General features: G+C 41.8%; 1 protein-coding gene across 11 annotated transcripts in view; it reads right to left on the reverse strand.

The window, feature by feature from the left end:
• Positions 1–1,418: 1,418 nt before the first annotated feature.
• tns1b (tensin 1b) overlaps positions 1,419–14,909 on the reverse strand; it is a 155,667-nt gene continuing 142,176 nt past the window's right edge. For 9 of the 11 annotated variants that reach the window (XM_029493019.1, XM_029493016.1, XM_029493020.1 and 6 more), the window contains 13 exons: positions 12,831–12,926; positions 11,902–12,079; positions 10,690–11,738; positions 10,184–10,270; positions 8,634–8,762; positions 8,372–8,464; positions 7,638–7,715; positions 6,250–6,318; positions 6,087–6,113; positions 5,455–5,623; positions 4,575–4,643; positions 4,404–4,433; positions 1,419–4,177 (listed from right to left, as the gene is read on the reverse strand). In XM_029493019.1, the coding sequence (XP_029348879.1) occupies positions 4,039–4,177; positions 4,404–4,433; positions 4,575–4,643; positions 5,455–5,623; positions 6,087–6,113; positions 6,250–6,318; positions 7,638–7,715; positions 8,372–8,464; positions 8,634–8,762; positions 10,184–10,270; positions 10,690–11,738; positions 11,902–12,079; positions 12,831–12,926 (2,213 nt within the window). In that variant the 3' untranslated portion in view covers positions 1,419–4,038. Of the gene's footprint in view, positions 4,178–4,403; positions 4,434–4,574; positions 4,644–5,454; positions 5,624–6,086; positions 6,114–6,249; positions 6,319–7,637; positions 7,716–8,371; positions 8,465–8,633; positions 8,763–10,183; positions 10,271–10,689; positions 11,739–11,901; positions 12,080–12,830; positions 12,927–14,909 lie in introns of those variants that run through there. The other 2 variants (XM_029493018.1, XM_029493024.1) reach the window with 2 other exon arrangements.

A 14,909-nucleotide genomic window follows, 5' to 3' on the forward strand; every position in this document is an offset into this window, starting at 1 on the left:
CCTAGACCTATTCGTGTCAATACACGGCTCAGTGCCGCCCAGCAGGAAGCTGGAAAACCCCTGCAAGCTTTGAAGGCCCCCACACAAGACACAGCTCACAGCTACTTAAAATGAAAGCCAGGAAGAGAATTTTTTTTTGTCTTACAGCCATGTCGAAAAGACGCCATGTTCTTAATTACCTGGAGAGTTTTACTTTGCTTCGCCAAAAGCTGTGTGGCGATGCTTCATTACTTTTTTTTTTTCTCCTAGTAATAAAACAAAATCTCCAAAGAACATAATCCAGTAAGATACATTTTTAACCCAAACGCTGAAGTACACGCAAGAGAGCCAACAAAAACAAACTGAGAGGTCAGAGTTGTCATTTTAACATTTGAGTCGAGTTGGTTGATTTCCAAATGCATTGAGCAACACACAAGAGAAAACTTTACCCTAAAAGATGTCAGTAGCTGCCAGCCGCATCTGAGCTGCACTGTGACTTAGATTGTTCAGAACTAAAGATGAAACGGGTCACCAACTAGCTTCATGAAGGTGGCAAGAAAAGAGGTGAAGTGAAAGTGGTATTTAAGACAACAATTTATCATAACTGAGCTGTTAGATTGCCAGTGAGATACTCTTGATCTGCAGCATAAGAATAAAATAATTCCAGAGTAAAAGAAGATGTGCACGGCAAGGTACATGTAATGTTGTGATAATGTCCCATTGACAAAGTGTCGAACTTGAGCTTTGTATGCGTGCATTAAGGCTATAATCTGCCGATCTTTGACTGGTGACTCGTGCTGCCATTATGTATGCGTTAAACTGTTTGACGCTCCTTCAACTGTTCCGCATGGGTGGAAACTAAACCTTTTAACGTAAAGCGTTCAGAGGCAACAGCAGCAGATAAAACAATGAAGTTACAGAGAATTATAGAAATGTCTAAATACATTTGAGATGTTTGAAACTGAATATTGTCCCAGTTGTGAAGCAGCTCCATTCAAAATTTAGCTCAATGTGCAAGTTGTGCGCCTCATGGACGAGACAGAGAGCGCGAGGGACAGAGGAAAGGGAGTTATTGATATAGCGGATACAGTGCGCTTTAGGGTGTTTGTGTTAAAGCTCAATACAAGTACTAGTTGACACTATGAGCCATTAAAGGCCAAAAGGACTGACGCTTTTAAATGGGACTGATGATGAAACTGGGGTTGGAGCTGCTTGTTGCCTGCTATCTGTCAGATTCAACACGGACATATACGAAGTTCCCAAAGACCTGATAGCTATTCAATAGATAATGTAATAGTTTGGCAAGGGTTAAGTTAGGGTTCGTAAAACTACGCAAGTACCAAAAAAAAAAAAAAAATCACAGGAACTTTTTTTATGCACAAATATTGTTGCAAGCTTAACATGGAAAAACAAATATTTGCCATTTTGATTTGTACTGCTTTTTAATGTGTTTTTTTTTTTTTTTCCATCAGAAATAGTAAAAGCCATACAATGTAGCAAACCAAAAATGACAAAAGCTCTATACAGGCATAGTAGCTCATTCACACACATTCTACGGACCAGACTGAGCTCTCAAAGTGGGCAGATGCCACTGGAGTTTCCATCTGGGCAAACAAATGACTAACATTCAGTTTGAAGATGAGGGAGTCCCCTTTTCTCAGAAGGCAAAAATATAGATTAGCTGACTGAAGACCTGTGGACACTCTCTGATGCTGGGCGAGTAAGACTTGAGGGTACTGTGCACATGTTACAGTCAGCAGTGCTGAGATAACAAGCTGACCTGAGCGTGCAGGGTCTTGCTAATAAATAATGGAACATCAGATATAAAAGCCCTGTAAGTGCTTTGTTTTAAAATTTTTTATATTTGAGTCAATGCAGGCCCACGAACTAACATTTATCTAAGTATTTTTACACCATGCTGCCAACTGATCCTGCTGCGTCGGGCTTAAAAAAAAAAAGGAGACTGAACGGGGCTTTTCTTTTTGAAAAGATAATTTGCTAAGAGCATTATCAGAGGAATAAGTCTTCAAATTATTGAAATGTATTATTGTTTTAGTTCATTTTCGCAGGGATCAAATCTAACTCAAACTTTTCCCCTTGACCTGCAGTACTCACAGCTAAAACACTGTATTAGAATAAGCGGTTCCATTGTAATGATCGTTTTACACCACATGAGGGCACCAGCAGCTGCCTGAACTTTATTTTCCATGTACAAAGCTCAGTCCCATGCTGTGGCGTCCCTCCACATATACATTAACTGCATGATTGGGGTTTGTCAGTGTCTACCACTTGCCTTTTGGCAGAAACACATGAATAATACTTAAACATTTAAGTGCTAAACTTGGACAATGTATTCTCTAGGCAGGTTTAAATTAATAAAACAATTTTGTTGGCATCACTTTAGGATAACTCCAATTTGGACTTCAGTAACGACAATCTTTCATACACAGTAAAAAATAGACAGACAAAAAAAAAAAAAAAAAAATCAAGACAAAACCAACAAGAAGCTTCCCAAAGAAAACAAGAATGTTAACAAAAGGAAGTAATGCTGTGAAAAAAAACATTCAAAAACAACAGTGATACACTTTTGAATGCACACACTTTACACCTTATATGTCAATGCTCTTGACTTTAGCCAAAATAAAAGCAATTTTTTCTTCTTGTTATCAGTAATCTTGATGTATACCTTATTATACATGTATACAAGATAACATAGAGCAACAAAGCAAAAAAATAAATATCTTAACTAACTGTTTGGAGTTTTTTTCATATATATATATCTATATACGTATATTTATATGTATAGCTTACTTTTGGGTAGGGTGTGTGGGTGTTTACAGTTTTTGCCGGCTGATGCAAAGAGCTTCTTCCTATTGATGGAGACCTTCAATGCAGAAAAGCAGAAAAACACTTCTGTATGAAGACTGTCCTCACAAAACAACTCGGGGCTGTCATGAGCAAAGTAGCGTGGCTACATGCTGCATAGACTGAACAGACAGTGGCAGCAGCACACAGGAAACGTGTCTGACCAAAACAATGTCTGATGGTCCAATCGTCTTTCTTAGTGCTGGATAAAGTCAAAGCTTCCACCAAACTCTAGCTGCACTTCGGAGGAATAGCATCAGTTGCATCTTTAGCTACACTACTACATCGAACAGGGAAGGACCTGTGGGATTTTGGAGAGGAACCTTATTTCAAAGTTTGGCTATTTGCATATTTAAGACAGCCTGTATGTGTTTTATCTTGTTCTTTTTCTTAAAAAGCTCTCTGCATTACAAAAAAAGTCAGGCACCAAATGTTGTCTAGAACAGTCCTACTCATAAAGCATAAGTCTAGAATATTTACACAGACCTCCACCCGTGGCAAACTGTCCGAGAACAATGTCTACAAGACAGTGATGGGGCAAAGTTGACCTACAGTATCAGTACATACAGAAAGAAACAGTTCAGTATTTTTGATTAAGCAGCCGTATTTGTTTTACAAAAGAATACTTCCAATCTTCCAACAATGGCACACTATACACGCCCTGACTACTTTTTTTTTTTTTTAATCTTTGGTTGACCAGTCAAAAGCCTGATAGATATACAATCCTTCTTTACATCACACAACTTGACTTCCTCTTTAAAAAAAAAAAAAAAAAAAAACGAAACAATTGCTAAAAAAATAACATTTGCACACACAATGTCATTCCCTTGTCCCATTCACGAGTTACCCTGCCAGGGAGATTAAAATGACCTCCCATCCTGCCATCACACACAGCCACTCCCCATCCTGCACTTCCTCTGGTTCATTCTGGAGTCCGTCCAAGAAGAAAAGCACATGCATGTAAGCTACATACACACAAACACACCACACACACACTGTCTTGTTCTCTTTCATTCGCTTACACTCACACAAAGAAACACAGATTTGCCAAAAGGTGAAACAGCAGGAAGGAAAAACAAGATGGCACAGCAAACCAAATGCTAAGTTGTCCAAAACAGAAGGTGTCTGCGGTTAAAGGAAAGAAAATGACATAAGGAATAAAACAAAAAAAGCAACAGGGCTTGTTGTTAACGCTCATTGTTTTTGCGCGGCAATCATCTTGGAGACAAAGTTGACAATGGCGCTGGCAGGCTGGTCAGGGTCCATCTCAGCAAAGAGGTGGCTGACATTGTCAGTTGTGCTTCCCTGCTTACGTGCCACAAACCCAAACAGCCTGAAAAGACAAAGTTTCTTCATTAGCGCAACCAACATTCAAGCCCCGAACTGCACCAAAATCAAATATTAGTGGATGTCCCAAATGTATCTACATTTGCTGAAAGCATTCTTAAAAATTTGACCAGAGACTGGACAGCAACTTCTTTCTTGTAAAAAAATTCAGTAGTCTTGAGCAGTAGCATGCCAAGATATCGAAGTCATTAAGAGTGGGAAGGTTCACTTACTTGGCTGTGCCTCCCTCAGGCTTGCTCCACCTGAAATGATTTGATTAAAATATTAATTTTAAAATAGCAAGAAAGCTAAATGAAAATGATGAACACAGTAAGAATAGAAAAATGTTCCTTTATTACTGATGTCTAGTTGTAGACAGGCTAAACCAAACAATACACACTCACTTTCTGTCCTGAGGGTCAATATCGCAGAATGTGACAGTGTTGCTAGGGTAGTGGCGTCGGAAGAAAATCCTACAACGGACAGCAACAAAGGGAAAATAAATATTTACCCAATTACATACTCAGTGCAGGCTGTACTGGATAAAACATTTGTACAATTGATGATCGTTCAAACTATTTCAGCTTGTAAGTTAAAAATGCTTTCTATTTTAGTTCATGAAAACACAACAGTTTCATTTGATGAGGATCATCATTTACTATAAATAATGATCACACACCTTTCACCACATGTTGCATGTTTGGTAGATGGTGTATAACCCATAATCCAATCACATACACACAACTCCAACCTACAACATAGCAACTCAGAAGCTGATTAAAGGCAGATGAGGCAGATGAGTATATATATATATATATATATATATATATATATATATATATATATAGTAAGTGAAAATTACAGGTGTTTAAATGGTCAAATGCGAAAAAGCAGACTTCTTCTCTTTAATTTTGGGGGTGATTCTGTGGCACACACAGCCCCTTGCCACTCGTAAGAGGTTAAAATCCCAGCCAGTGATTCTTTCCTGCATGCCCAACCCCCTTTCCTTAAATATTTTAGTGATTAAAACATATTTTATCTATCCCGATGCACTGCAGATTCAAACTGCTGTTGTAAAGAATGAGACCCCCGAGCCTTTAATCCAGTGTTAGCACATGTTCATTGCTGCTGATTGTGTGCCATGACTCAGGTTGACACTTGCTCTTCAAAAACACATTTATGTCCCTGGACGTGTTCAGACATCAAAAAGCTCTCTTCAAATATGTCTGCACCCAGATCTCCAGACATCACGCAATTTTTATGCTTCCATGCACCAAAACTTACTTCCTCATGTTGTCAGTCAGCGTGATGCCTTGTGAAGACACCTTGAAGTGCACAACGGTGGCAGTAGGTGGAGAATTGGCAGCCAGTGTCTCAGATATGGCCTTGGCAACAGCCTGAGGGCCTGTCAGCGACTCCATCTCCACAGAGTTGATGTAGAGCACATTGCATGCTGGGAAGAGACCACGAGTCAGTCAGATAAAATAAATATAGTAAAAATGAAAGGGAGGCGTTTGGAAAAAAAAAAAAAAAAAAAAAAAAAAGGTCAATGTACCAGTAATTTTCTAAAAACAAAAACAAATTGTCTTATTCCAAACTGAATAATCTAAAATGTTATTAATGACTATTTAGGGAAACACAATAGCCAATGACCTGTTCATGCAAAAATGTCGTCTCATTAGAGAGCATGCCTTCTGGAAGCTCCATCCAAAATCATTCCACATAAAACAGTGTGCCTGTTATAGACGAGAAGCTGGGCGCTAATGTTAAAAGACACTTCTGAAGAATCTCTGTTAAACAGGCCGATAACCTTTGTCTTCCTTAGCGCAGATAACAACAGATGCAGGCAGACAACAAACAGAATGCACATTCCAGATGTACAGTAGCTTTTCCAAATAAAAGTGCAGAGGGTTTACCATGGGAATCAGCAGGGGCGCTCTGCACTGGGATGACAAGGATGTCATGACGTCAGAATGAGTGGGAAAGGGGATGATTCATTGTTGAATTTGATTCTCACGAACAGATAGATACAAAATGAGGGCTGGGGCTTTAAGCAGCGAAAGTGAGCTGATGTTTTACCTGCTCCTTGTTTCAGCCGCTCGGCCAGCGGATTTGTTGTCGTCACCTCTGGTGCTTCCTCAGTGAGTTCTGCACAGAGTAAGAGAATCTGCATTATAAAGGCGTTGTTTAATTGCAGGTAATCACTTTGAAATATTACCTAGAAACTTAAACAGTAAGAAATGGACATGCCCTGAACAGAATGAAGTAAAAGCACGGGACAACTGGGTTCCAGTTGTTTGGAGTTGTAAATCCTTTACAAGGCACTTTAAATGGAAATGTTCCTGTAAGTGAGACCTATTTTATACTCCATTATTTGAGCACTTACTTTACTGCAGATCAAAAACCTTATTGATTGGTGTTTTGATGTTTTACTTAGTGTGTCAGTCCCTGCACAGAGTCATTGGATCTCAAGAGCAATAGCTATAAAGTTCCAATTCACTCCAATACAATTTCTCAGGAGAACAGCAGAACTGTCTCCGTTTTTCACATCACTGCCTTATCAGATTAGAAACACCAGAAACCACACACTGCTTCAGGGACTTGTTGTAGTGGTCACCATCTGGTCAGTTCTCTGATAAGAGTTACTGTTTTTTCATAAGTCAGACTAGTTTCAGGGGTTCACCGAAGCCTCTCTGCCTCCGCTCTCCGCTGTCACAGCAACCCTGGAGCTACAGGTGTGTGTCTGTGTGTGTGTGTGCTTCAGACTCATCTGATATGAGAGTAGTTTGTCAACTGACATGGACACCCACAGACAGACAGACGCACACGCACACAGACATACACTAAAAGACATACAAATACATACATAGATACACACACACACACACACATTGATGGGCATACACAAAGAGATAGACACAAAACAACAAAGATACAAACACACGCAGGGTTAAAGTCAGTGCTGTTCACTTTCTTTATACATTACTGTGGGACAGAGACACACACAGACAGAATATAGGACAGTGTTGTTCACTTTGTTCGTACATGATGGTGGGAAATAAGTTGACACACACAGACTCATGCACAAGTCCATATTGTTCACTTTTTTCATACATTACTCTGGGACAGAGACAGAGACAAAACCCTCCCCTGGCATCAGCCCCCCTCTGAGGCACTTGGTATTCTTCTATTTAACAATCCTTTTTTAAATATGTTTTTATGTTATCAGATTATGGTGCTCATTTTAGTTTTGCTTTAGTTTGACTTTTGTGTTTTGATTGGTTCAATGTCAACCAATACACAACATCTGAAATAAAAGTTCTTATCTCAGATGACATTTTTCTATCACTGGCATTAAGTCCACAAAAAGTTAGGGTTAGTTGTGTTGTCTTGTTGACAGTATGTGATGAAAACGTTCTCTTTGAAAATGCATACGCTTCGCAATACAAGCATGCGGATGTACAGACCTGCAGTAGGGATGAGGAGCTTGCAGGGCAGGGCCAGTGGTGTGATGGCATGTTGGTAGACCAAGGCGGAGAGACAGCCTGTAAGGGAAACACAGCACACAGTCCATCAACATCGAATGGTGAGCTGTCAGTGGTGGTGAAAGTGATGCTGAAGTAAATAGCTGCAGTTAGTTACCTCAGAGACACTGTGTCTATGAATTGCCCATAAATTGAAATACTACAAATGTATAGTTGAACCTTGTATTTGAAAAGCTATTTCCAAATAAACTCAACAACTTGTGCTGGTGGATGAATATAGTTTGTTATATTTATTTGGCGATAGTGGCGACAGAAGAAATTACAGTAGAACAGATATGTAGAGCTAAGAAATAATCATCCTTTTGGTGTCAGTAGTTGTAAAATGAAACATGCAGGAAGAAAGCGCTATGAGTTCAGGTAGATGAAACAAGGTGAAGCACGACAGAGGTTTACAAAAAACCGCTTGCTTCATTGGGTAGAGGAGGAGTGCACACACAGACGGGTCATACAGCCTTCCAGAGTAATAAGTAGGGAGGGTTTTCAGTCAATGTGATAATTACAGCAGGATTAGACAATAGAGAACTTGTAAAGGGCTGTGGATCTCTGAGAGGTGCACACGGAGGAGAACCAGGTGACATTAAAAAGCTATCAGTCAGTGCAGAATACAAGTCATTGTGTTTCAAAAAAAAAAAAAAAAAAAAGGGGTTCCCACTAACCAAAGTAAGGCTCATTGGGACAGCCCTTCAGCTTTACTCCTTTAGGGCTGCTCTCAATCAGGAAGTGCCTCACCAGTTCATTGGTGATGTCAACTGTGACAAAGGAGAGGGAGACAGTGAGCGAGACATCACCTCATATCTCTGGTATTATGATAACTGTCTCCACTATGACCTGAGACCAAAACAAGCAAAACGAAATACTTGTGGCATTTGAACTTGTTCCAAGATATTTAATCATGGTATCCAACATCTGGCCCGTTACCTTTCTTGTTCTGATGCACGGAGGGCGGGGGAGACGCCACCTTCATAGCCAAACCATAAGCCCCCCTGAATGAGTGGCTGTCCCGGATGACAAAGGCTCCAGGCTCCCGCTCTCTCAGCAGGTTAATAGCTGCAAGACAGTGAACCTTCAGTTAGTACATGTAACTGCATTCTCTAAAAATGTGTTGAGATAATGTTTTTGTTTCCTAGCACAAGACCCAAAACTAAATCAGTAACATGATTTAATTAAATACGATGTTAAGCTGAATTTGGTTGACTTAGTTTGGAGGCCGGAGTAAGTGAACACATTAAAAGGATCAAAGTGAACAATAGAAAATGAAACCAGAGGTGAAGAAGAAACAGAGTCCTAATCCTTTGTTTAAAAAATGGCTGTCAGTCTGTGTTTCATTAAAAGTACAACTTCCAACATAATACTTTGCTTCAGATTCTCAATTGTTCAAGGAGTGCTTCAGTTCAGTGACTTCTACCATTTAATTCAATGCTTCAGTCTGTTCACATGTGACAGTTTAAGGAAGGAAGATGGATGAGATGAGCAGCACATGCAGATGTTCCCTAATTCTCTTCATATGGTGTGGCTTTCGTTCTGGGAGTGCATGAGTATAAACTGTGTGTGTGTGTATATGTGAATGCGTTTATATGTCTGATGTTATTGCAGTTGAGCATGTGCTTGTGTTTAACATGACATAATCCAATACTGGCCATGAGCAAATGCAGATGGGGAAACCAATGGAGACTGACCTCACAACCAAAACACACAAGCACAGGGAGATTGTATATAGACTGGTATGTGTGTGTATTTGTATATACGTGCATATTCATCGCTGCATGTGTGTTTACTGTAAAAGACAAAACGTTACAGCGTCATTAGATCTGTGTGTGTGTGTGTGTGTGTGTGACATTCAACGCCAAGCCTTCAAATTCATCCAAAGTTTATGGTTGAATAACTTCTGTCTAATCATCCCAACCACATTTTAAATGCTTCATGGGAACAGACTACAGTAGTGGCCCAGTTCTACACTGCAGCAGTGTAATCCACTCCTCCACTGTCCATACCCATGCTCTATTTGTTTCAGCCATTTCTGTCGATGCCAACCATACAGACTCCAGATGTTTCTATGATAGTGTGAGCTCATGCTTATGACGTGTGAGACTAGTGGACTATTCAGTTAGCTGCTACACATGGAAAAATACCACAGCTTACAACTGACAGATGGTACCAGGAAGATAAAAGATCCATCCCATCCAGGGCGGGGGTGGTGTGCAGACTGAGTGGGTTGGCATATAGAAAAGACCATTCACGCTAACACTTCAGTCTAACCTAACCAGCAGGAAGGGCGGAACATGCCCGAAGCCCAGGGTTCAAACCCAGAGCCTTTTTACTCTGAGGTGACAGTGCTGACTGTCAAAAACCATCAAACATAGATTTTTCCCATCTGGGTATGGCTCTTATCAGACAGACAACTAGAAAATGTCTGAAGTCATTCGAGTTAGCTCTATCAGCCTTGTGAGTCGTACTTAGTGAGGTCTTACCTTGCTCCCTGGAAATATCTGGTTTGTACCAGAACTTAGATGTGTCTTGTACAAACTTGACATTCAGTCTGCTCTCAGGACTTCCATCTGCAGTCACAAAAAAAAAAAACAAAAAACAAAAAAACAACATCATGGAAAGAGACACATTGTGTGTTGGTAAAATACCTTTGAAGACATATGATTTGTGAGGTCACAGTGACTTTGACCATTAACCTGAATTCAATCACTTCTTCCTTGACTCAAGACATAATTAGTCATAACTGATACATAAGTGATGTGGTAAGAAGAAGCCAGTTTCAGAAATGCAAAAAATTGAGATAAAACATGTAAATGTAAAATGGCAAAGTCATGTGACATCTCCCTGAAGAGTAGCTACAGCTGTTAGTCTTTATCTACCAGATTTAGCACAATATTTCTAAAAGCACAACAAAAACCAAAGTGTTTCTGTCCATAAACAGCTTGGTCTAAGAATAATTTTTGTTATTCTATAGATTATCTGTCCTTACCCGGCATGTTGAACCTGGAGAAGTCAGAGAGGGTGTGGAAATATCCTAGGTTTCCTCCAGCACTAATTGGGGACATCACCTTCCCGTTCAGTGTGCCATAGGACAAAGCTCCGTTTGGTCTGTCACCACTAGACATGCGTCTCTTCTCTGGAAGCTGAGGCTGGAAAGCAGGGGCTGGGCTCCCCTGTCTGAATGGTACACCCACCCCCATCATCCCACTATCCTGGTAGCCTGCAGGTGAGATGGGGAAGGAGGGAGTCGGCGGTCCCTGGTAGCCTGAAGAGCTGCTTTGTCTCGACAGGTTCCCGTGTCTCTCATCTGGGGTGGTGTACCCACTGTGCATGGGGTGACGGTCCAAACTGGGGCTTCTCTGGGACACCTGTGACACAGATGGGTGTTGGCCCAAAACCGGACTTCCTTGGGGGTGCGTGACAGATGGCTGCCGGCTGAGCACAGGACTGCTCTGCAGGGGCTGGCCCAGGGATGGCTGTCTGCTGAGGACCGGACTCCTCTGAGACCCCAGACCCAAAGATGCCTGTCTGCTGAGGACTGGGCTATTCTGAGCTCCCTGAGACACACGACGGGTGGGGACAGGACTGCCACCTGGCATGAGACCTGGCATGCCCACATCAAAGCCGTTAGCTGGTGATGTTTGCTGACCGGCGATGGAAACATCCTGATTAGCCTTGGAGCGCTGCTGAAGGACGGGACTGTGAGAGGAGCCAAGGATGTTGGTCCTGTGCTGTGCACAGGGACTTCCATTGCTGAGTGTGGTCTGAGAGGGTTCTGAGGTTGGCAAGCCTTGATCTGAGGCCACATAGTCACCCAGGAGATTGTTGGGGCCAAGGTAGGACAATGTAGGAGTAGTACTGCCAAAGTAGGATGAGGCTGGGGAGCTGGAATCTAAGTAGGAGGAGGTGGGAGTGTTCACGGCTTGACATGAGGGGGTGGGAGTCGGGTAGGCACTCTCTGTAGTCTGCGAGCGAAAGCCTGAATCAGTAGTGGGCTGGGACGGAGTGCTAACACTGCTCTCTGTTGAGGGGTGATCACTGGAAGGGATCAAATAGGGGAAAGGTCAGTTGAGGTTTCATCTAGCCTTCAGCTTTTAAAGACCACACAACCAGAGAGAAGTCTTATCCTTATTCACACTTCTACCGTACAATATATTCGAAGATTTGACCATGAAGAAAAAAACCATTGTGTATGACTAACCCCTGTGAGGTCTGGATGGGACTGCTGCTAGACAAAGGTGGATTCAGTGTGTGGGTGGAGGGACTCTGGCTCCTTTGCTGGCTGGCTGGCTCCCCCAGTGGGTTTAAGCTCCGCGCTGAGGTGGGCTGGTCTCCACCTGTCGCCGACCTTGCCACAGACTCAACATAGCTTCTTGGTGCTGCATGTGAGAGGAGAGTACCGGTATGAACTACAAAGATTATTCTACTGTGTGTGATAATTCTGTGGTTTCCTCAATGATATGTCGCCCCATCACAATAAGGGTGATACAGTGACATGATAAAAATGCCATGAAACCAAACCAGTGAATATAATTTGACCACAGTCTTGTATTTTGTCTTGGCAGCGATTTTGACTTTTCAAGACTGTAACTGAAAATGGAACAGCTCTGAAAACACAAAGTGGACAAATAGGGTGAAGGAAATGAACAACTTAAAATCAATGACGAACTGTGGCATTTCAGCAGCACTCTTACCTTCCTCAAACTCACTGATCTCATCATCTGTGGAGCATTATTGGAAATAATCCAGAGAAACAGAGCAATGTAAAGCAACACAAGCACAGTAGGGGGGATGAAAAGAGTGTTGAATTTATCTAATTTTGTGTCTATAAGGAGTGAACCTGTGAGTCTATAATGTCAACTGAAGTAAATTAAGAAAATTTAAATTAAAAAAATTAAGATTGACAAATGTCATGGGTTGAGCATTAGTTGGTCTTTATACATGAATCCACCTCCAAAACGCAATCAATGATATGGTATTTTATGTTGATTACTTGGAAGCAGAGCTTGAAGAAGTACACAAAATCTTGTACAGCTTCTGAATGCAGTAACCTGGATGTAGTCCTTGCCTCGTCATCCTTTCTATATACGAGTTGCCAGAGTGAAACTTCAATTAAGTATGACTACAAACCTGAGCCGGTTTGATTCAGGAGGATTTCTGCTGGGTTGTGTGGCTTCAACCCCAGGGCTGACAGAGGAGTCTTGGCAAGACCAGGAGGAGACCGACCTGAAGAAAAAAAAAAAAAAAAGCAGCTATCAGCACGAAACGCCATGTATCACACACATCTTGACAGGTGCTACCTGTATCAATGATGTAGAAAGAGGAAGCTGACTTCATAAAAACAGCCGACAAAAATCTAAATGTCATCAGTTCCATTTAGTATTTTAAATAGAAAGTAAACAGGTACACATCTGTCAAGATGCAACATAAATCATCAACACATAAGCAATATGTTCAGAGGGGTGTGCCCATGCCTCATGCTCTGATGGAGGGGCAATACATGCACTTTAACCAGACAAACCTCTATGTATATGACAACAGCCAGCACAAGTGAGAAATGTATCCGACAAGGAAAATAGCACTTGTTGTCTTTGGTTGTTCCTATACAAATGAGAGTTATCAGACTGCTGCGTCTTTCAGTTTCAGTCTTTACCTGATATCCATTGGATTCATTTGAGTTACATGTAGGCACAAAGTCACTACTGTTCATGAAGACATAAACTTTGACACAGCCTCCCCGACATAACACTGGAGGGAAAGACGACGTGTGCAGTGTCTTGCTTCAGTAACTTAAATTAATAATATGACTATAATCATCATACTGGGAATGTGCTTGATTCCAGTTGTTCTCCACTACACTAATCTGTGCTCCAGTGCCAACTACTCCTTTTTTCCCCTCCAGTGTCATGTGGAGAGTAAAAAAAAAAAAAACAAAAAACTTTTGAGATAAAAAAAAAAAACAGGCATCACTAGCACATTATCACAAGATAAGACGTAAATGGTTTTTGTGGCTAATTGTGGCTGATTGCAGAGGAGGGATGGACACAGGCAAGGGGGCTGGTTACAGTGAAGCATAGCAGCAACAGGAAAGCAGACACACGAGATGAACAGCAACACAGAGCAGCAGCAGGTGAGAGAGGAAGTGAATGATCGCGACACATATGTGTGCTAAACAGTATTTGTGTGTCTGTGGGTGACTACATTTGTAAAGCCTGTGAAAGAGCCTCTATGTTCTCCATGATGTGTCTGTTTCACTCATCAAAGGAACTGCGGCCTGGTCCAGAGCCGGTTGAGTGTCTGATGGTGTGCGTTTTACATTGTGTCCATTTGCTGGTGCTGCTCTTGTGGGACTGTCATGGCAAAGCAGTGCAGGACTGTGACGTGTGATGGGTAAGGGGTCTCCCAGGCAGGGAGGAGGCACAAGGGATTGAAAATGAGGGAGGGGGAGGGTCAATAAGGCTGACTTGGTGGGACAGTGGAACTCTGGTACATACGTGCATCTTCCACTTACCAAAGAATCCCAATCAATTCTTTGTACTTGCGACCTAGATGCCCCATATGTAATCATAGTTAATGTGTGTGCGCGTGTGTGGGTGGGGGCCAGGGCGTTGGGGGGGCATGATAAGGTGGACAGTTGGAGAATGTGATTTGAGGACAGTCATATGTCACTTGCACTAATCAGTCAACTGACCATGCACATTTAGCAAGTTCTGCCAGAAACTGCAAAACTTTTCTCTGTTAACTACAGAGATGATAATGTGGATTTATGGTCATTAAGAGCCTTTAAAATGAATTCATTTTGTCCCTGCTAAGTGTCACTGCTTATGTAATCTTGCCAGTTTGAGGCAAAGAGGTGGGGGTCTTTATGCCACAGAGCGGGAGTTAAAAATATGGCGAGTGTGTTTTTATGACTCCATTTTATGGGTGTGCCCTAGGGCAGATAGGCGGGAAGACTTGATGAGGTAATTGGCAGGGTTGGCAAACGACATGCTTCCTAATACACGACTTGATTTAGTGAGTGGTGTATGTCAGGCTGAGGAAGAGCAGGGGGAGGGAAGATGTGTCACATTTGTCCGTGTGCATGGCTTTTGGTTTGTCCTCATCTTTACTGAGTTGAGTTACTCTTGAAAGAAACATGATCAGGCAGCTGACGGGATTACAGCAGACTGACTCTTTCCCTTCCCTGACCGTGTGCCTGCCGAGGGATGA

Source organism: Echeneis naucrates, chromosome 21, assembly GCF_900963305.1.
Source record: "Echeneis naucrates chromosome 21, fEcheNa1.1, whole genome shotgun sequence".
NCBI lineage: Eukaryota > Metazoa > Chordata > Actinopteri > Carangiformes > Echeneidae > Echeneis > Echeneis naucrates.